This window comes from Canis lupus, chromosome 11, assembly GCF_011100685.1.
Source record: "Canis lupus familiaris isolate Mischka breed German Shepherd chromosome 11, alternate assembly UU_Cfam_GSD_1.0, whole genome shotgun sequence".
Taxonomy (NCBI): Eukaryota; Metazoa; Chordata; class Mammalia; order Carnivora; family Canidae; genus Canis; species Canis lupus.
Genome location: NC_049232.1, coordinates 17,385,387 through 17,408,421, shown reverse-complemented (window position 1 = coordinate 17,408,421; position 23,035 = coordinate 17,385,387). Strand labels below are relative to the sequence as shown.

The 23,035-nt window shown below is 35.4% G+C and overlaps 1 protein-coding gene across 1 annotated transcript in view; it reads left to right on the top strand.

Annotated features, from left to right (window-relative positions):
• The window catches only part of FBN2 (fibrillin 2), a 240,737-nt gene that overhangs the window by 61,061 nt on the left and 156,641 nt on the right, over window positions 1–23,035 (top strand). Inside the window, exons 6-7 of the mRNA XM_038552058.1 lie at window positions 6,860–7,057; window positions 18,509–18,634. Of these exons, the coding sequence (XP_038407986.1) occupies window positions 6,860–7,057; window positions 18,509–18,634 (324 nt within the window). The remainder of the gene's footprint in view (window positions 1–6,859; window positions 7,058–18,508; window positions 18,635–23,035) is intronic.

Sequence of the window (23,035 nt, the reverse complement as noted above, 5' to 3'; positions counted from 1 at the left end):
CCAATTTAATACTTAGTTAATGAAACACCTCCATATCTTTTAAACTGCTTTTTTATATTAAATGCACATAACTTGTAAGTACTTCAGTTGTGTGACTTAAAAACCTTTGTAAGTACTCAAATAACTCTTATGAAGCTAACTTAAAAATAAATATATAAATAAACTTCTAAATCTAAGTTTATAAGTTCATTTAAATGGTCCAATTCTGTATATAAGCATAGTGACATTTTAAGTGTAAAGAACCATCATTCTAAATGAGTCACTTAATTACTTATTTTAAATTGTGGTTACAAAGTAGTCTGATAGAACTAGGCAAAAGCTGTTAAACATTACAGGTATATAAATTTTGCACAAATTTCTTAAAGCAACAATATTAATTTAATGGCTTTGATTCTTTTAAACATTTCTGTACTTAAGTCTAAAATTTTCTGAGGTTGACAGATGCTTTTCCATCAAGAAAGATAATTACCATCGCAGTTATTTGAGTTTATTTAACTCTGAGTATTTGGTCAGCATGGAGTCTGGATCTGCTGACTTTCAGGGCAGATTTTATTGAAACTAAGGAAACTGTTGTACCATCCATATAAGTTTTGGGATTACCTTCTCTGCATACTGCAGTTATATCTGTGATAAAAGATTTTAGCTAGCACATCAAGTAGGTTCTCATTTAAAATCATAAGATCCACTAAAAAATGCTATTTATAATTGTTATGTCAGAAACTCCATTACTGAAAAGAGTTGACCCCATGGCCAGGATCATTTGTCCAGTTATGTACAGTGTACACTTAGTTTCACTCATGTCTGCAACTCCCACACGGTGTGATCCCTTGACTACATGTTGAGTTGCTTTGGTTATTGAGGATGGATATGCCTTTTTCCCTAACTCCAAATATTGTGCCACTTGATGGGAAATTCCACATATTTTTCTGTACTTTTCTAGGACTAGGCAAGTTTTCATAAACTAATGGAGTGGATGGAATTCCGGACATCTTATGGCATTGTAGGACTAGCAGTTATAGTAGAAAGGTTTCTGAGAGTGCCATCCCTTCCACAACTCCAGGGGATGACATTTACATTGCAGTAGGTGTGAGTATCTTCTCTAAATTATGCAGTGTGTGGTCTGCTCCATTCTCCTGGCAGTTAAGTGAATGGTACTCTAGCCACACAGGCAGCTGCTGTATTGCTGGCACTGGGACTATTTTCCCTTCTCATGTGAAGCCTCCTGGAGACACCTAGTTCATTGATCTTACTGCTTTCTCCTGTTTCTTAATTTATAATTCCTCCTTTTTCTCATTTCCTGTTCATCCAGCATAGATTCCATAGTCTGTAATTTAGAATATGTATAACAATACTCTGAACTCCCTTGCCATTCTTTTTTCTTTTTCACATCTAATAGATAAAACTCTAACCCTAATGAACCCAGCCTCTGAGTGAGCCTCTCAGTTGCCTCAGAATGCTGGGAAAAGTCCACAGACAGGTGGATTGGTCTCACTACCAGTCCATTCTGTTCATCTGCTGTAGAGAAGCCTTTGATGTCACCTGGGAGTCCACTGGGTTTTCATGTCAGCTCTCTCTCCTCGGATCTGCAGTGCCATCTCAGCCCCAAATATCTGACTCCCCAGCTGACCCCCACCTCCTGTTTCAAAAAGAAAATAGAAGGTGTGGGAAAGGACACTGCTCACTGTCTATAAATACTCCTGCATCTCTATGCTTTTCTTTCTTGGGCTATAAGATAAATGCTTTTATTTTCCTTTCTAAAGACAACTCCTTAACATATCCTGGTTTCACTCTCAGGCGGACTCCTCAGGGATCTTACAGTATAAATTATTATTATTATTGGCCATTATAAGCCCTTCCTTTCAGCTGGACCATTTCTGTTGGCTTTTCGAAATATGTGTGTCTTCCATAAAACAAAGCAAAACACTTAAAATAAAAAATAAACAAAATAATAAATGAGAGTAATAAGAAATTTCTCTCCTTCAATCCTAAATTCTCGGGATCCCTGGGTGGCGCAGCGGTTTGGCGCCTGCCTTTGGCGCAGGGCGCGATCCTGGAGACCCGGGATCGAATCCCACGTCGGGCTCCCGGTGCATGGAGCCTGCTTCTCCCTCTGCCTGTGTCTCTGCCTCTCTCTCTCTCTCTCTCTGTGACTATCATAAATAAATTAAAAAAAAAATCCTAAATTCTCTACCGGACAGACCTGTTTCTGTCTTTACCTTCTGGAAACCTCTCCAGAGATTATCAGCTTGTTTGTACAACAATAATGCTCAGTTTGGTTATCTAGCACTGTTAGCATCTTAAGAGGATTTGTGAAATTATATAAAAATTTCCAAGTACATTCAGTTGTATTTACTTAAAGTAGAATGATAACATAGGCTATAATAAAAAAGATAGAAAATATTAGCAAGGATGTGGAGGAATTGGAACCCTCATTCATTGCTGATAGGAATATAAAATGGTGAAGCTACTTTGGAAAAACCTTTTGTTGGTTTCTTAAAAGGTTAAACATTAATTCCCCAGTTCAACCCAGCAAATGGCCACTAATCGGTTAGCAGAGGTGGTGTATCCCTATGGTGGAATGCTATTCAGCAGTAAAAGGGATTGAAATACTGACACATACTATAGCACGGATGTTCCTCAAGAACATCTTGCTAAGTCAAAGAAGCCAGATGGAGAAGACCGCCAATTACATGATTCCATTTATGTGTATTGTCCAGAAAAGCCAAATTTATAGTGACAGAAAGATTAGTGGTTGACAGGCTAGAAACGGGCACGAGGGTTTGTTCTTGTGGGGGTTGGGGGATACAAATGTTATAAAATTGGATTGTGGTGATGGCTGTACATAAAAATTATTGAATTGTACAATGAAGACAGGTGAATATATATTTTTTAATTTTTTAAAAAAAGATTTTATTTATTCATGAGACACACACACACACAGAGAGAGAGAGAGAGAGAGGCAGAGACACAGGCAGAGAGAGAAGCAGGCTCCATGTGGGGAGGCCGATGTGGGACTTGATCCTGGGATTCCAGGATCACACCCTGGGCTGAAGGCAGGCGCTTAACTGCTGAGCCACCATGTGTCCCAACAGGTGAATATATGTTATATATCATAATGAAGTTGTTTGAAAAACAGCAGCAAGGAGCCAGTTTTTGATGAGTTTTCTCATTGCATCACCTGCTCAATGTGAATAAAAGTGGAACTGTAAAAAACAAGATGCTATATTGCATCACTATGTTTGTATCTTTGGGTAAATATCTAGTAGTGTAATTGCTGGGCTGCAGGGTAGTTCTATTTTTCACTTTTTGAGGAACCTCCATACCAGTTTCCAGAGTGGCTGCACCAACTTACATTCCTACCAGCAGTGTACGAGGGGTCTCCTTCCTCTGCATGCTGCCCAACACCTGTTGTTTCCTGACTTGTTCGTTTTAGCCATTCTGACTTACCATTTGCAAGGACCTGGTTGGAACTAGGTGGTATTATACTAAGCAAAATAAGTCAGTCAGAGAAAGACCATTAATATATGATTTCCACTCAAAAATGGAATTTAAGAAACAAAACACAGAGGATCATAGGGGAAAGGAGAGAAAAATAAAACAAGACAAAATCAGAGAGGGAAGCAAACCATAAGAGACTCTTTATTGTAAGAAACAAACTGAGGGTTGCTGGAGGGGAAGGAGGTGAGGGACTAGGGTAACTGGGCGTTGGGCATTAAGGAGACCACTGATGTAAGGAGCACTGGGTGTTACATGCAACTAAAGAATCACTGAACTCTACCTCTGAAATTATTTAAAAACTGCTATATTGCACTTCCATATTAGAAAATCAAAATAAAAGTATTTGTGTTTCACAGGCTAGTTTTTAACATTTTATTGGCCATGTAGTCACTTAGTAATGAGGAAATTACTTGTTTCCAACCCACTGGTTCCATCATACCCAAGAGATAAGCAGTTATTTTCTTTTATATTTTGCTGACATGCTGTGAGGATGTCCTTGACTACAAATGGGTTGTGTGGTATATGATAATATTTTACCCACGCTGAAATCTTGATGACAAGAATGCATGGTCAATAACATTAAATTATTTTAGGGCTCTTTGACCATAATTAAAATGCTAGCCAAGTTTGGGACAGGATGTTTTAATCTTACCAAAATATTTAAATCTCCTTTCACTGATTTGTTCATATTTTATAAGTTAGTAATTCTTGAATAAGTAGGTGACACCATAGTGTTTTTTTAAAGATTTTATTTATTTATTCATGAATACACAGAGAGGCAGAGACACGGGCAGAGGGGAAGCAAGCTCCATGCAGGGAGCCCAATGTGGGACTCGATCCCGGGACTCCAGGATTGCGCCCTGGGTCAAAGGCAGGCACCAAACCGCTGAGCCACCCAGGGATTCCTGTGACACCATAGTTTTACATTTAAACTCATCAGTTGTGCACCAGGAGGCAAAATATAATGATAAAAGAAAATAGATTGAGCACAGTCTGTAAGGAGGCAAGTACTGTGCAGGCAAGAGAAATAGGAATGGTAAACTCTTTCCCCAGGAGGGGAAGTCTGGGGTTGGCTTAATTAGAGCCTTCAACATGGAAAGATCATTTCAGAGGACAAAACAGCTATCCTTGCCCAGATATTCTTCTCCAAAGATACCAGCCTGAGAAGACATAATTTTAGGAAGGTGTTGTAGTTAGCAGAAGGAATGAATATCCTGAGAAGTTGGTTTACTTATGAGAGAGGGTATGGAATCCTAAAAGTGTGCAGACTGGGAACATAGCTGTGTATGCAAGAATTATAGATCAATAAAGGTTTTATTTTTTTGTGTGTGAAAAACAGACTTTTCCCACTTGTTTAGAACTTGATTTAATTTATTGTGAGTCTAATATTTATCTAAAATAGCAAAAAAAAATGATTGTGTAAAGAACAATAAATAGGTTTAAAAAATTTACAACCTGGCAATTTGTGCTGTGGGACGCATCCTTGTTTATAAGGTTAACATATCTACACGTATACTGCAAAGATTGTCTTTTTCAGAAACATGATTTGCAGCCAGCACATCTGTTGTTCTTATGTAAGGGATTAAAACGAGCTATTTTTGTTGAAGTTCAGCTGCAGAGTAACAGAATGTTACACCAGCTTGCTAAAAATGTTACCTATTTTATATTTTTTTCTTTATGTTACACTTCAAAAATATTCTTTTCCTTTATATGGGAAAGCCTTACTCTTTGTTTAAAAACAGAATGAAAGTTTTATGTGGTTTGAAGTTGTGTTTTTGTTACATGATAGCATTTAGATGATATCAAAGTTTTTCTAGCTTAGCTTTTTGAATGTTAAATCATATCCAAGTTTGCTTTTTCCCAGTGCATTTTTCATAAAAATCTTACCAATGTTATTGACTCTTTTTTCTTTGAATGTGAGATTGTTTTGTTCTTGGAAATCTGAAATAAACTTATTCTGGCTTTCCCCTTCAAATGGAATTATGTCATTTGCATGAGGGCTTATCAGGAAATCCTGACTATCATTTTACATTCCCAAGAGTTAATAAGCTGTATTCATACAGGCTCTGCGAAAGGGGGAACAAACCCTTTCTGCATATTTCTGTTATAATTTTAAAACAAATGTGGATTGTTTCATTAGTCTTCACGAAACTAACCTTTCTCTAATTTCCTGTGTCTCTCAAAACAGCAACAGCCGCATTGAAATTAAACACTGTTTGGTTAATGATTCAGTTCTGCTTAAAAGAGTAAATACTGATCATCTAAAAGGTTCACTGAAGTAGATTATAGGAGAAAAAGAGCTAGAGTCAGAATGCCAGCTTTCAGGTTGCCTGGAGTGTAGATAAATTCTCCTTAATCTTGAAGGTGTATAAATCTCCTGAATAATTTGTTAAAATGTAGATTCTAGTTTATTGAGTCTAGGGTGGGGCCCAAGTGTGCATGGTTAACCACCTCCCAGGTGATGCATATATTGCTGGTCCATGAGCAACATTTTGAGAATGCAACAGTCCCAAAAGATCATCTTTCATATTCATAGAAGTCTGCCAATTTAGCATTTGCTGATGTTTTCCTCCTCATCATAACAGAGCTGTACAATGGTACAGTCCTCTTTTAGAGTACAGAGATTGTACGATAGTAACTTAGAAAGAATTCATGACAATAGGCTTTATTGCACAGTCTTCCTAGCTGAACTACACATAGAACTAAACAGACTTACACGGATACAAAAATCAAACTGTTAGAACTTAGTGTTTACAGACCTACTAGACTGCTCAAATATTGGTTCTCTTTGATTTTTCTGATCTCGTGTCCACTCAGTCAGGAAAGAAAATCTTTGCTAGGTAAAGAGGAGTCCTGAAAGCAGGTGCCACCAGTGTGCAGGTGAGGAATGTAAGTGGAGACTGCTGAGATAAGGGGTACTAGGGCTTGGTAGCATGGAGAAGGACACACTTCCCTTCCCCACTGCCATGTAGAATGGCAGATCTAGCATGGCCAGATCTTCCAACTTTTCAAGAAAAGCCAGAAATAGAAATTTCATGTGAAATTTCCCAATTTAAAAATGTTGGCTACTAATTTAAATTCTTTCAGAACATTATTCAGGCCAAGAAAACACATCTGTGTCCCAGACACAGTCCTTGAGCCACCCGTTTACAGTGTCTAGTGTAAAATACATTGAAGTCTCCTAATGCACTCCTCATGATTGAAAAATTAGGAATTTTCAAAATGAAGCTTTCCAGCCTTTTGTCTTTAGACACTTGAGTCAGAAGAAATAGCCTCTGTTTTATGTATTTGGAGCTACTGGTATAAGATTGGTGTATCGTCAGTCATAAAACCTGTCTTTCCATCTTCTTTCACATTCCAGATTACAGGACAGGCCCTTGTTTCACTCAGGTCAACAACCAGATGTGCCAGGGGCAGCTGACAGGCATTGTCTGCACTAAGACCCTGTGCTGTGCCACCATTGGACGGGCCTGGGGCCACCCCTGTGAGATGTGTCCTGCCCAGCCTCAGCCCTGCCGAAGGGGCTTTATCCCCAACATCCGCACTGGAGCTTGCCAAGGTGAGTTTGCCATCTGCCTGTGTGCACAGACTCACCATGTGTGGGTCTCCTTTCACTGAACTCAGAGGATCTGCCATGAATACCTACTACCATTCAAACTCCTACCATTTCTAAGAGGGACCTCATTAGCAAGCCTCACTAGAGACGACCTTGTTATTAGCCACCTAATGAACATTTATTTTTCAGGTCTTGACATAAATGGGGAAGGGAGGAAATACTATGAACACTGAGGAAAATTTTTTAAAAATTGATTAAAATATCTCATATAATCTGAGGAGACACCACTCCCAGATCTTCCTCCGGGAGGCACTACATGCTCCTTACCACAACCCCTCAAACTATGTAAGTGGAAATATTCAGGAGAAAGTTTTTCTCTTTCTTATATTCTTATTCAAGATATGAGATCTGGGCTCGGGTAGGAGGAAGAAGAGAACTGTCCGGCATTGTTATTAATAGTATCTGTAGAGGGAAAGTGTAAACTCTGTCCTTGAATGAGGTTATTGAAGAGTTTATATCTAGTTGCTTGCAACCTGATCTCCCTGCAATCTTCCCAACCACATCCTGGTGTATATTTTATGTATCAGGGCTAGACTGGGGCCCTAGGTTGCTACAGTAGTAGATTCCGCCCCAAGTAGTCAAAAATTGTTATTTTTATTAATTTGCAGCCATTACTGGGTAATTATTTTAATTAATTTGCAGCCACCACAATTCTTACCCTTTTTTTGGCTACTTCTCTGATATCATATGTATATTAAACCCATTTTTAGAGTTTGGAAATAGCTCTGTAATGAGTTCTCTCATGGCACTAAGATCACAGGAAAATGGGAAACGACTTTTGTATTATTCAGAGAAATGATATTATTCATATATGAGACATGAGGAGTTGGGTTTATTTGTTATTATAAAATCATTTACAAAGTTAGATTCCTGAGGTCTTTCATACTGATGTTAGTGACCAGTATCACACCCATAAATGGCATATTGCAGAATTCCAGTCCAGTGTCCTAAAAACCCAAATGAGAATTATATGTGGAAAGGCTGCATATAGCTTCAGTTCACTGAATAATAATCATTTAGGTACACTACATAATTTGGTAAACATTATCTCTGAAAGTAGCCTCTAAAGATTTTTGTTAGTTTTATAGTTTTGTAAAAGTTAATAATGTCAAAAATTGGTCTCTATCAAAACTCTTCAAATCAGAACTGTAGGGATGTCCAAGGGATGAACAACATGTCAGCTATGGACTTTGAATGGTTTCGTGTTTTGTCTGTTGGCTTATTATCTGTCACAGGTCAGACCTAATATGGAAACCATGTAAATGTCATTTTTAATTTGCTGTTTTCTGTGGGTAATAAAATCCTATATCTTTGATATGACTGCTGGTCTGATTTTATAGTTTCTGATGAAGTAATTTTTATAGAAGATATACCATATAGTATATAGTATTCACCATACTCCATAGCTTTCCTAGATTAGATATAGATTTCCATAAAATTTATATAATTTACATAGATTCCTATTAGATATAAAATACTATATAGATCTACTAGACTAATATGACTGGATTTACTAAGGTAATGCTTTCTGTTTATTCTATAGCACATATCACTTTCTGATATACTTGGTCTGGTCATTTATTGTCTTTATTGATTTTACTTTCCCACCAGCAAGAGTGCAAGAATCCATTAGGTCATAAATCTGTTTTATTCACTAACGTCTCTGAGGCATCTGGAAGACTGCCTAACATGTGGTAGATACTCAGTAACTATCTTTTGAATTAATAAATGGGATTAAGATTAATATCCTTCCAAAAACCACTATTTTGTAAAAATAGTCCAGTTTGAGAAAAGCTCTTAACTTCAACCAAAACATCCCAATTACTGACTGTCCTCATCTTCTACATCAGCACTTAGGCTTATTTTTTTTTACCTTTATGTTTTGTCAGAGAGGCCTAGTTTTTCTGAACAAAGTTATTAAATGTAGGATCTGATCTCAAATTTCCCAAATACCCTTCAGGATTTAGTAATGTCTGAAGGCTTATTTATTTGATTTTGTTTATGCAGTGAAGATAAGTTTTCAGTTCCATTTGCCTAAAAATATAATGGATAAATACAGCAATAGGAGCAAAATGAAACTTGCCACATGGTTAAACTATCTGGAAAAGTAAGTTAAAAAAGTTCTGCTTTATTTCAAAATCATGGCATAGAAGCCTCGCAATTAAATACTAATCCTCAGTTCAGGCTATTTTAAGACTGCATCTTAATGTGATTTCATTTCCCTTTAAATTCCTAGACTATTTCCCAAATACTCTGCCAAGTTGATTTGGAAGATACATGGCATGAAAAAAAAAACAACAACGATAAAACATGATACATACATGTCATACTTTTTAAAGTAATAGTAATATATTTGATAGTATAATTGAAAATTTTTGTAGAGTTAAAAATAAATTTCAGATGTATAGAAGATGACTGCAAATAGCTTAATATTGGTTCTAAAACCTGGTTCGTGTTAGCCAAGAAAGGACATTTCTGCAGTTCTAAACATACTGTTATTCTGTAGTTGATTCAATTAATGAATTACCTTATCTGTGGCTTCAGAGGATGTGAAATATGATCTTGTAATAAACAGAATAACTGTTTATATATAGATTTCCATAAAATTTATACAGATTCCCATTAAAGAGAAAGTACTGTATAGATCTACTAGATTAACACTGAGTATATTTACTGAGGTAATACTTTTTGTTTATAGCACATATCACTGTCTGATATACTTGCTTATTTATTGTCTTTATTGCTTTTACTTTCCTCTAGTGAGAGCATAAGATTCATTAGGTCATGAATCTGTTTTTATGATGATGCTTAAGTGGATACTTACATGAAAATTAAGATGATGCTTAAAACAAATAAAGCTGTGAAGACACCAGTACATTTTTTTTCTTTGTTGCCATGGCATCTTTCTGGACTTAGGGGAGCACTGTCAAGAGAGATGCATATTCCTAGGGTCCTGGCTGCTCAGTTAGGACGATTCATGACTTCTTGCCTATTGAGAGCCATTTCCTTTCTCTCCCCATGTGGCCAGGGCTAACTCACATTTAGTTTTGTACTTTCTTCATTTTGTTAATATCCAGAGTTAACTACTACAGGCCTTAATTGAAGCTGTCATAAAATGAGTGAATTAAAAGTTTAAAAAGTGGCATTAAGCCCTTTTTGAAGAATATATACAAACTTTAAATATGTCACAAGCTGCTATATGGGTCTGTTGTATTATTTTCTTATAGTTTCTTACTCTTTTAATCTGTACAGGCTTCATGAATCTAATTAAAAAGGTATTTAATGTTAGTACTTTGAGTCTTTTAGATTTTCAAATGAACAGGGTACATCTAAAATATTTAAAAATATGTTAAAATTTGCAGTTACTAATTTGTTATTTGATTTTTAGGAGTCTTTTAAACTATTCCAACCATTTCCCAAACTGAAAAGATAGCAGAAGAAATTTGCTCATTAAATTGCGTCTTTTGCTTTATCCTGGTCAATAGTAATAGACTGATGTTGAGCCTCCCCTCTATTCCACGCAATATGAGAGGCACAGGAAATCAGACCTCTGTGACAGAGTCAGGATATAGCTAGGACACAGGGCAAGAAGCAGTGCAGACCCTAAATCAGTCCCTGCCAAACCAATACTGGTGTGTATTCTTTTCAAATGATTACAGTGTTCAGAAATATCTAACTCATTTACTCAGGTTGCACATGAAAAATGTAGAGAAGTTGAACCTCACCTGAACCCAAGCAGGCATGGGTCATCCCTTCAGTGGTAGACTAGAAGGAAGATGCCTTCAGTACAAACTTATTTCCATGCCTTCTATATAGCTCCAAAATGGAAAGGCGATTTGGTTCATTGGATTAGTATAAATTATTAAAGACATTTATCGGGGCTGTCGACATTGATCTAATTAACTAGATCGTTATAAAGTTTAACTTCTATTATTTATGCATGGAGAAAAGGCCATCCCTATACAATCCAAAAAATTTACTTAAAACATAATTAATTGTAGAAATTTACTCTCTCTTTTAAATAACATGTGGGTGATACATGAGTGTGTTGTGTATTATATCTTAATGAAAGATGTTACTTGAAAGACACCTTATGGACAGTGAAACTTCAATGAGGTAAGCATAGGGATATTCCTATATACTTTTACACTTAACTTTACAAACATACATCTTAATGAAAGAAGATGTTATTTGGACAACAGTTTATACACAATGTGGTTTTAGTGCGATAGGTATTGCAGCTATTCCCATATGCTTCTACACATGCTTGTAAATGCTTATATCTTCTTAATCAAGAAGATGTTGCTTGAAAGACCGATTATACATAGTGCAGTTTCATTGTTTTAAGAGCAAGCCCATTCCGATACACTTTTTTTTTTAAGTTTCTACTTAAATTCCAGTTAGTTAGCACACAGTGTAATATTATTAGTTTCAGTTGTGATTTATTCCATACAGCACCCCGTGCTCATCACAACTCTTAAAGATAGCAGAATATTCTCCTTCTTGTAACTGAAGAAAAACCAATAATAAATAATAGAAAACAAGATACTCTGAAATAAAAGTCTACTACCCCCAGTTGAAAGCAGTAATGAACACCTGCAACTGTTGCAAAATCATTGGAACAGAGTGAGTCTTCTGAGTATTTATTCTGAGTATCAGTATTCTGAAAGGCTCTTCAGAGGTTGTGGATTTCCTTTTGGAGAAGCAGAGAATGCTCATGTGTTAGAGAAGTCTCCTATGAGATCCTGAGAGGAATTTGAAACCACTGGTGAGCATCTCAGAGAGTGTGTATCTGAAAGAACAGAGTAGAGGGTGTAACCTCAGGTTACACCCCAACCTGAAATTTGAAAAATGGGAGACAGTTTGTTGACTGGGAATCAGGAAGTATTTTCTATAGAAATTTCTTTCAAATCTGTTTTAAAAAGATAGAAAAACATTTGGAAAAAGCAAGTGAACATACTTCAAGGAAGAATTGCCCAAATGAACAAAGTCAGACAACTGAGAAGGAGACCATGGATTTATCTCTTATGAGGTGAGGAAGATTGAGACAGAGAAGCATGCTTTTTTCTTTTTATTCCATCATCCTGCAGGTCATAATTTAATAATGTTTTCTTGTTTGCAATGATCACTTATTTATTAATTGAATTTTGTGAATACATGGAAGGTTTTCTGGCTGAATCAAAGCATGTTGAATCATTGTAGAATAGCCCATACTTCTTGGATTCCAGGTAGAGACAGATCTATTCGTCAGTTGCTGTCCATAACAGGACATTCATTTTCATAGAAATACAGGTAATGTGTGAATATCTATGGAGCATAGGAAGGAAAACTTAAATTTTAAACATGGATCTAATTTTGTGACTGGCAAAGTTAGAAAAAAAACACGTGCTATTAAATGTATAGTAATAAGATTGGTCCTTAGTTCTCCCCTATATAAAATAAATGAACCATCTTCATATGCCTGTACCACTGCACATATTTTTCACATTTTAATGTGAACTAAAAATAATATTTAATTACCATTACCTTGTTACAGTATTTATAACCTTAATTAATAGACATACACTAAAGTGATTGTAGAATGTTTCAAAAGATTAATCTGAATTCTAAACCTGAAGCTAATTACACTGTATGTTAACTAATTGGAATTTAAACAATAATTTGAGAAAAAAAGAAAGATTTAGCCTTATCCTCTAAAATCCCTCTGTGTGATCTGAAGTTGTTCAACATTTAAAAAAATAATTTGTACTTGAGCTGAAGGAATGAACAGAAACACATCTGTATAATCAGGACAGTGGAAAACTAATGAGACATTAGTAGTTGCTTATGCTGACACTTTGAAAATATAGAAAGTCTTGTAGTTTAAAGGTCTGAGGCTTGACTTTTTTGTTTTTATAGAGAGCACTTTTGTATATTTCTAGATTCAGGTGATTATTTCTACAAGATTTCTTTAAATTTTAGTAATTAACTTGATCTGTCCAAAAGAAATTAATTTTGTATGGCTGCGTAGTCTAGGATACTTCAAAAATAAAGGTTTTGTTTTTCCTTCTAGGAAAATACTTTTCAGGCAATTACAAAATAAGCTCCATAAAGTCGGTTTGCTTTTTCCTTTGAAAAATTACTGAATCTACTAAATATGTAGTCAAAGATTTTATGAATAGTATTAAGGGATTTATAGGTTTGGCCTCGTTTTTCAGCTTATATCATGATACTCTTTCTCTGATTTATCTGCCAGTAAAAGAGGTTTCTAGAGATGTTTTATACCACACGGTAATGAGGGTGGAAATGTAGTACATTTTAAAAGTAATGTGGTTTGAAATGTTCTGAATTAAAGTTTGGTATATAAATTTCTTGTTATATATTTCATTCTAGTAGTTTTTTCTTTGGATCAGATATCCTTTAATAAGACAATTACATCCACTTTAATTTCAGTATAAAGCACTTTGGACTGTTGTAATTTTTTATAGACAGATAAAGTGAGGAAGAAATAATAAAGATGCTAAGCTCTTTTGTTGGCTTAAATTCTCTAATTTACATACTCTAAGATACACCAGGCTTGTGGACTGACCAAAATAATAGGGTAAATCAATGTATACCAAATTACAGATGTATTCGCTAAAGATTTTTAATTAAAAAAGCAAGATGCAAAACAACACATAGAGTGTGATCTTATTCTTGTTACATAACAGACTAATGCTCTGAATGTGTTCATGAATACAGTCATAAAGAACAGACTGCTAGCTTATATCGATGATATCTGTTTATCTTTATGGTTACTACAATGAGCTTAGAGTATTTCATAATTAAAGATATATTAATAAGTATCTTAGCCTGTCAGTTTTAATAGCTAACATAAATTTGCATAGCTTATATTTTTATATACCCTGTTTATTTCTCATAACATTATACTGAAATAGTATTACCTTTTACAGAGAGAGAAATTAAGGGAAATTTACATAGGTATAAAATGACAGACTCAAAAACTCTAAATCAAAAGAATTTTCTCAGTACTCTACAGTTTGTTAGCTGCATTTTTTCGTACAGTCTCTTTATCTACTTGAGGAAGTTCCCTTGTATTCCTGGTTTACTGAGATTTTTAAAATCATGAATGAGTGGTGAGATTTGTCACTTGTCTTTTCACATTATGATATGATCGTGTGTTTTCTCTTAGCCAACATGTTAATATAATGCATTGTATTGCTTTATATTTGAATGTTGAAGCAACCTTAAGTTCCTGGGACTAGCCTCACTTGATCATGATGTATTAATTTTTTAATATATTGCTAACGTTGCCTTGCTAAGAATTTTTGTGTGCCTGTTCCAAAAATACATTATTGTGGTTTTTTTTTTCTTGCAATGTATTTCCCTATCTTTTGGGTCAGGGTGATGTCCCCTCTTCTCTTTTTCCTAAGAATTTTTGTACAACTGGTAATTTTCTTCCTTAAGTATTTGAAAGGATTCAACAGGAAAGCCACCTAGGCCTGAAGTTTTCTTTGTGCAAAGATTTTAAGGTATGAATTAAATTAAGTTTAATAAATGTAGGCTTTTTCAGATGATCTGTTCTTGAGTGAGCCTTGGTAGTTCTGTCTTTCAAAGAATTTGTGTACTTTATCTAAATTGTTGAATTTAGTGCCATAAAGGTGTTCATACTATTTCCTTTGATCTTTTAAATTTCTGTAGAATTTGTATTGACATGCCTGCTTTTATTCCTTAATATTAGTCTTTCACTTTTTCTCTCCTTTTTCTTGATCATTTTTGACAGATCTAATCAGTTTTACTTCTGTTTCCAGAGAACCAGATTTTGTAGTGATTATCTCTGTTGTTTGATAGTTGTACTCTTTTATTATTGTTATTTTCTTGCTTCTGTCTACTTTAGGTTTAATATGCTCTTCTTATTATTTTTTTTAAGATTTATTTATTTATGAGAGAGAGGCAGAGACACAGGCAGAGGGAGAAGCAGGCTCCATGCAGAGCCTGACATGGGACTCAATCCTGGGTCGCCAGGATCACGCCCTGGGCTGAAGGCGGTGCTAAACTGCTGAGCCACCCGGGCTGCCCTAATATGCTCTTCTTTTTTAAATTTCTCTCTATAAAAATTTAGGTGACCATTTTTAGACTTTGTTCTTTTTGTAAAAAAAGCATTTAATGCTACATATTTATCTCTAAGCACCACTCTAGCTGCATCCCACACATTTTAATATGCTGTTTTCTCATTTTCTGTGTGATTTTTTTCTTTGAACCATGAATTATTTCAGAGTATATTGTCTAAATTCCAAATGTTTGAGAATATTCCAGATGTTTTTTATCATTCACTTCTATTTTAACTCTGTTGTACTTAGAGAACATACTATACATGACTTTATTTTTTTTATGTTTAATGAGCCTTTTTACATGGCCTCAGAATATAGTCTGTCTTGTTAAATAGTACATGTGCACTTGAAAATAGCATATATCCTGCCAAAGTTGGGTGGGGTGTTCTATAAATGCCAACTAGGACAAGGTGGTTCAAAGTATAGTTCAAGTCTTATGTATCCTTGCTGATTTCCAGTCTACTTTTTCTGTTAGATACTAAGGAATATGGAAATGTCCAACTCTATGTGTGGATTTGTCTTTCCTTTTTCAGCTCTGTCACTTTTTGTTCTGGGTGCTTAACATTTTAGAATCAGCATACACATGTTGTGCATTATTATGTTCTCTTAATGAATTGACCCCTTTGTCATTATGAAATATCCATCTTTATCCCTGGTAATAGTTCTTGTTCTGATGAATACCTTATACAATATTAACTTGGTCACTTCCGCTCTTCTTTGAGTGTATGATGCATCTTCACATCCTTTTACTTTTTAATCTATCTGTGTCAGAGTGGGTTTCTTGTAAGCAATATAAAATTACATCTTTTTGAAAATAAAATATGATAATCTCAGCCTTTTTGAGTTGCTAATACCGTTTACATTTCCTGTGATTATCAACATTATTGAGTTTATATCTATTTCTTTTCCCATCTATTCTTTACTCCTCTTTTCCTGCATCCATTAGAGTGGGTATATTTTAGTATTTCATCTTATCTCCATAATTGGATCTTTAGCTCTACCTCTTTAACATTATAAAATGTTAATTTTATTTAAATTTACAAAATTTAGTGTTTGTCTTTACATATTTAACTTACTATAGTCTATATTCAAATAATATTATGCCACTTCACTTATAATGTAATAATTTTATGATAGTACTCTTTCCCCATTTAATCCTTTATGCTCTTGTCATTATACTGTTTACTTCTATGAATTTTATAATCCTCAAAATACATCATTATTTTACTGTTGCTATTTTCAACAGCCAGTTATCTTTACTTAAAATTAAGAAAGGGCAGCCCAGGTGGCTCAGCGGTTTAGTGCTACCTTTTGCCCAGGGTGTGATCCTGGAGACCTGGGATCGAGTCCCACGTCTGGCTACCTGCAAGGAGCCTGCTTCTCCCTCTGCCTGTGTTTCTGCCTCTCTCTTTCTCTGTGTCTCTCATGAATAAATAAATAAAATCTTTAAAAAAATAAATAAAATTAAGAAATAGATCTTTTAAATATATCAACATGTTTACTATTTTCTGTGCTTTTTAGGTTTTTTTTGCATAGACCATAATTTCCATCTCATTTTTATTTTTCCTGAAGAACTTTTTTTTAAGTAGACCTCATACCTGATGTAGAGCCCAACATAGGGCTTGAAGTCACAGCCCTGAGATAAAGACCTGAACTGAGATCAGTAGTTGGATGCTTAACCCACTAAGCCACCCAAGCACCCCTCCTGAAGAACTTCTTTTAACATTTCTTAATTTCAGATAAGAATATGACACTACTCATTTGAAGGGATACATGTACCCCAATGTTTATAGCAGCATTATCAACAATAGCCAAATTATGGAACAGCCCAAATGTCCACTAACTGATGAATGGATAAAGAAGGCACACAGACACACATGCACACATGCATACATACACACAGTAGAATATTAGCCATCAAAAAGAATGAAATCTTGCCATTTGTAATGATGTAGATGGAGCTAAAGAGTATTATGCTAAGCAAAATAAGTCATTCAGAGAAAAATAAATTCCATATTATTTCACTCATATGTGGAATTTAAGAAGCAAAACAAATGAACAAATGAAAAAAGACCAAGAAACAGACTCTTAACTCTGGAGAACAAATTGGTAGTTACTGGAGGGGAAGTGGGTAGAGAGATGGGTTGAAATATGGTACAGGAATTAAGGAGAGCATATGTGTTGAGCACCTGGGTGATGTATGGAAGTGTTGAATTACTTAATTCTACACCTGAAACTAAGCTGTATGTTAACTAATTAGAATTTAAATAAAAATTGGGAAAAAAAAGAATATGACAAATTGAATATACCAGTGTTTAAGAGATACAGACAACTTTCAGATGAAGAAATCTAAAGTGTAACATGCATAGTAATTAATAATTAGAAAAGTGAAAACTGAACTTAATATCCCTTTATAATGATTAGACCAAAAAGAAAATTAGGGTTTTGGATATCACCTATTAGCAGGGAAAAGAAAACACAAGAAGCCTCATGGACAATAAAGATGTGTGAACTACTCATAGATGTGTGGATTGCTGGTGGTATGAAGGCATTTGACATTGGGCAGTGTTTATTCATATTGGGTATATATATACTCTGTGATATGGAAATTCTGCCCTGGGTCTACAGCAAAGGAATGAAAAGTCTCTCTGAGTTTTCAGTCCATAGATACTCAGCTCCATGGAGAGACATTGTAGAGACTTTCATTGTATCATGCACTGAAGTGGCGAGAAGTTGGTGGCAGGAAGTTGGGTATATACTGAATACCCATCACCAGGAGAGTGAACACATCCAGAAGTGTTCTGCAGCAAATCTAAGCAAGAGATTGGTTGTCCACATAGCAACAGGGATGGATTTTCAAAATAAGATTCAAAAAGAAAATGAATGAAAATGAGATATATAGATGATTTTTTTTTAAGATCTTATTTATTTGAGAGAGAGTGTGAGTAAGAAAAGAGAATGATCAGGAGAAGGGGCAGAGGGAGAGGGAGAAGGAGACTCCTTCTGGAGTCTGCAGGGAGCCCCAGACTTCCCAATGGCAGGGAGCCCAACTTGGGGCTTGATCCCAGGTCCCTGGGATCACAACCTGAAGACAGACGCTTAACCAGCTGAACCACCCAGGCACCCTTATACATGATTTATATATATATATACACACACACACACATACATACACAAAGTGGTCCCAATTCTCCTTATCCCATTCTCTTGAGAACCACTGAAACTTTTCTGTGCATTACATTAAAGAAGTATAGATATTCTGGAAATTAGTGGTTTCTGTGTTCACAGTGCTTTCTTCTTGCAGATGTTGATGAATGCCAAGCTATTCCTGGGATATGCCAGGGAGGAAACTGCATCAACACAGTGGGTTCTTTTGAATGCAAATGCCCTGCTGGTCACAAGCAGAGTGAAACTACTCAGAAATGTGAAGGTGAGTGTCTGTACTTTGAGGGACATGTCTCCTGATGATGCTGAATCCAAGGAAGTCCTAACTTCAGTTTGAATTTTGAAGAGTTTAATCATAATTGCAGTTCTTCATTTTAATGTGAAAATAAGGGGATAGATGTTAGAGTGGTTTTGTATCAGTTTGTGTATTTAATGGGTTTGATTTGGAAAAAGCCAGTTAACATTTTTACAAGGAGTTTGTTATCTCAGTTCCTCTGTTGTAGTGGGAATGGGAGTGATCCAGCCATTTGTATTTTTCCTTTATGAAGTGTTTTCCGTTTCACTTACAAAATTATATAAAAGATTAAAATTCCGAGTGAAGTGCAGTATCTTGCATAAACTGATGCATTAGAAGTTGCTACTCTGTTTCTATATTATTAAGTAAATATCTTGAGTTTGTATTGAATATTGTTTCTTTGCTGGCTGCCAAATTAAAAAATCAGTATAATTGACTCAGATAATTTGGAAATTACCACAACAGGTATTCTGTGAAAGAATAGCTTACTCAAATAAAGATACCAGAAAATTAATAATTTTCTGGAAAGGGATCATAATATTGAATGTGAATTGGATATAATTTTACAGTGTAAACTCCATAAGTTTCCTCATATAAAATAAAATCACTTGTTCTATTTATATGTGATCAAAAGCTTTATCATTATTACAAAATTCAAAAAGTTTCTAAAGGTGTGTCTAGCTTTCCTAATATGTATATTTAGAATAATGTTGATACTTATACTAGTATTGAAGTATAATGTTTATCTTTAGAATGATTACTTAAATCATTTTATTCCAATTAAGGTAGTTTTCTTAAGACAAATACCATGTCTGTTTTCATTTTTTGTGACATAAGTAGTCTTTACTCAAAGTTTAGAAAAAAAATTATTTCAGAAATTTATTTTGGCAGTCTGGCTTACCTGAGCTGGAAAAATGTGAATCTGAATTTATATGGGAAATTCAGTAAATCTGAACTTGATTTCTTAATGCCCACTATGATCTTATCTGGGAGCATTTTTTGAGTTGAGTACAGTGAAAGTAGCAAATACATATTATAACTACTTCCTATGAAGAAATTGTCACAAATTTATTTAGGCCCGTTTGCCTTCAGTAGCTAAAATCGTCTTTGATTAAGTCTTCTGTTCTTTCCATTTCCAAAAAGGCCACAATTTGAGTTTGTTGTTGTTGTTGTTGCTTTGTTATAAAAAGTTTTGTCCCTCTCTGTAGAAAAAAACAGAGGAAAAAAGGTAAAATCTATAAAAGACAAACAAGAATATGAACTATTTAATTGGACAGGAGGTAGAGGCATTGGCATACATTCTATGGTTCCAACACCAGAAATCATAATTTTATGAACTCAGGGGACACGTATCATTCTATATTTTCTATTTGCCCTACTGTTTTTCTGTTCTGCTCTAAATTAATCTTCATAATTATATACATTTTACATTACTTCAACTTAATTTCATTCTCCCTCAAAGTCTGCTTATATTGGAAAGGTTAAGAAAAATACTTGGAAGATGGGAAAATTATCTACATAAACACAGGAATTGGACCAGCAAGTTGGGGACATGGGTCCGGATTATACTGCTTTATTTTTGCTACTTCTTGTATTTTCCTTCCTGGCTTCTTTTGGAGTTGATTCTATGGCTCAACTTTTTGTCATTCCGATTCACTTTTTACTTCTGAAATATTATCCAGACTAGATCCAAGGGTGGTAGACTTAGGAAAAAGACAGTGTTTGATTGTAGGTGAGAAGGCACAGCCACTGACTGATGAAAGTGGTTGTGACATTTCCATTAATCATCAAACAATGTATTTCTTCTTAGTTGAAAATAGAATGAGCCTTTTCCACATCACATTTCATCAAAACAACATATAGAGCCAAGGCAGAGTTTGGAGAGAGACAGTGCAACTCTTTATTCACACTTGTCTGTGTTCTTTAGAAAAGGGGGCTGTTGATGTAATGGAGGCACCACCCAGAGCCTGAATCCAGTCCTCTCCTTCCTTACTTCCTGCCCAGGCAGCCAAATCCATTTAGCTATTGCCCAGAAAGAATTATGTGATTTAATATTTGGGATTGGTGGGGAATAGCAGAATTGGAAGAAGTGGTGATTAGAATTTGAAAACTTAAGGTTTTATAAAGTCTTTACTTTGTGTGTAAGTCCAATTTATTCGGATATGTCTTAAAAGTAACTATTAGCAATTTTCCTTAAATATTAGTGTTCTTTTATTAAAAGATCAAGTGGTATTTCCTTACATAAAACTATTTAAAGTCATTGGTAGCATAATGTATCTGGAAAGACTGTAAACTGTTGCTACACTCAGTGACAGCTTTGAATTATCTTCCATTTATATATGGTTCATACAGTGTCAGTATAAAAATGTTGACATAAATTTAAACTTAGTATTCACCCTAAATAAAAAGGTAAACATAGCAGTTACTTTTGACCAACTGTCAAAGGTAAGATATTTTAGTTTATTATGTGAATTACAATGTGAGCATAAAATATAGTAGTATTGGAAGATTTACATGAAAATGATGCCCTTTCTGTTTCTCTTATGGCACATACTAGATTTCTGTTCCTACCACAATGAAATTCTCTAAAATCTTGTTCAGTCTCTAAGTTTCTGAGTCTATTCAGAAATAAGAAAGGTAACCAGTGTTTTGAATCCGAGTGATTTGGGGGAAATGGTGGCAGCATTAGCAGCAAAGTAAGTTTATTAACTTTAAAAAATTGTGTTACTCTGGGGTTTTTTGTTTTTGTTTTGTTTTGTTTTGTTTTTTTAAAGATTTTATTTATTTATTCATGAGAGACAGAGAGAGAGAGAGAGGCGGAGGGAGAAACAGGCTGCATGCAGGGAGCCTGACATGGGACTCGATCCCAGAACTCCAGGATTACACCCTGGACTGAAGGCGGCACTAAACCGTTGAGCCACCGGGGCTGCCCTGTTTTGTTTTTGTTTTTGTTTTTGTTTTTGTTTTTGTTTTTGTTTTTGTTTTTGTTTTTGTATATCTGTTGTTTGACCATCTTACTCCCAACACTTGGGTAAAATCCTTGATCACAAAAACTCTGTCTTGTTATCGCTGTATCCCCAAGCCTGGAACCTGCTATACTGTAAGCTTCTAAATATATGTGTTGAGTAATTGGGACTATGCTGTATAATAAGTTAATTTCCTTGACTTGGGTTGAATGTCCAAAAAGCAGGTAAAATGTGGGGCCAGAGTGAAAGTTGTATTTGGAAAGATGCCAGTGTTCTATGTTATGGGAGTTTTTTCTTCATCTGATTTTTTTTTTCATTTTCTTAATAATCTTATTTTGCTCTGGTTACCATTCAAAGACAAAGAGCATAAATATTAAGTGCAGTTTGACATTTTAAAATCTTTGTATCATTGCTCCTTTTTGGTCATCAGCAGGTAATACTTCTGAGGTCTGGGACCTTTGCTATCTATTAAAAGAAAGAACTGTCTTCTGATTGTTCATTGGGATATTTTTGTAACTACAGTCTTATCCTAAAAGGCTTGTTCTGCTGAAAATTTAAGTTTAGATATACATAGCTTATACTAAAATGAAAAAGAATGGTGGGATGGCATTCATCTCCTGATTTAATGTCTGAAACACATGCCTGAGCATCTATATTTAAACTTCTTTTTGTTTTCGATCATTGGTTGGGTGGATTCTCCTGAGAAACTGAGGATCTGAGAAACTGAGCCCGGAGCACAAAGGAGCCCCTTCTGGGCTCTCTGAGGAGGTTTCAGAGGTACCTGCACCCTCGGTACTTCGAGAGGAGAGTAGGTGGGAAGCAGCCTGGCTGGGATCAGATACTGTTAATGCAGAGAGGGGAGGACAGACCCCCCCCACACTGCGGGAGACCCTTAATCCTCAAACCCCATCTCCCCTCGCCTGCTTCAGTGCCTGAGATGCCACCATTTGCACCCCCTTTCTGGTTAAGATAGAGACTCCTTATTTTACTGCGAATATGTTTGTGTTTCTCATGAAGCCATTGTCCATCCTGAGGAAAGCGGGCTGGCTGAGCTCCTCATCAGTTGGCATTAGAGCGATGGCCCAGGGGCCAGTGGGGGTGGTTTGGTGAGGAGCAGATACTGACCTCATTGTGCCCTGACACTGCTGTACCCTTCTACATGGAGAGAAAAGACTCAGGGTCTTAACTGGGAATAAAAATAGGTTCTCTGAGAAAAAAAAAAAATTCATTTCTGTGTGTGTGTGTGTGTGTGTGTGTGTATGTGTGTACATGTCTGCCTGTCTGTCTGTCTAAAGGAGAATTGGTTATTTTCCCCTTTAACTCATTTAGAGTTTCAGATTCAGTTAAGCCTCTCAGGCATACTGAAGTCAAGTCTTATTTCTTCTGGGCCAGTTTGGCTTCAAAA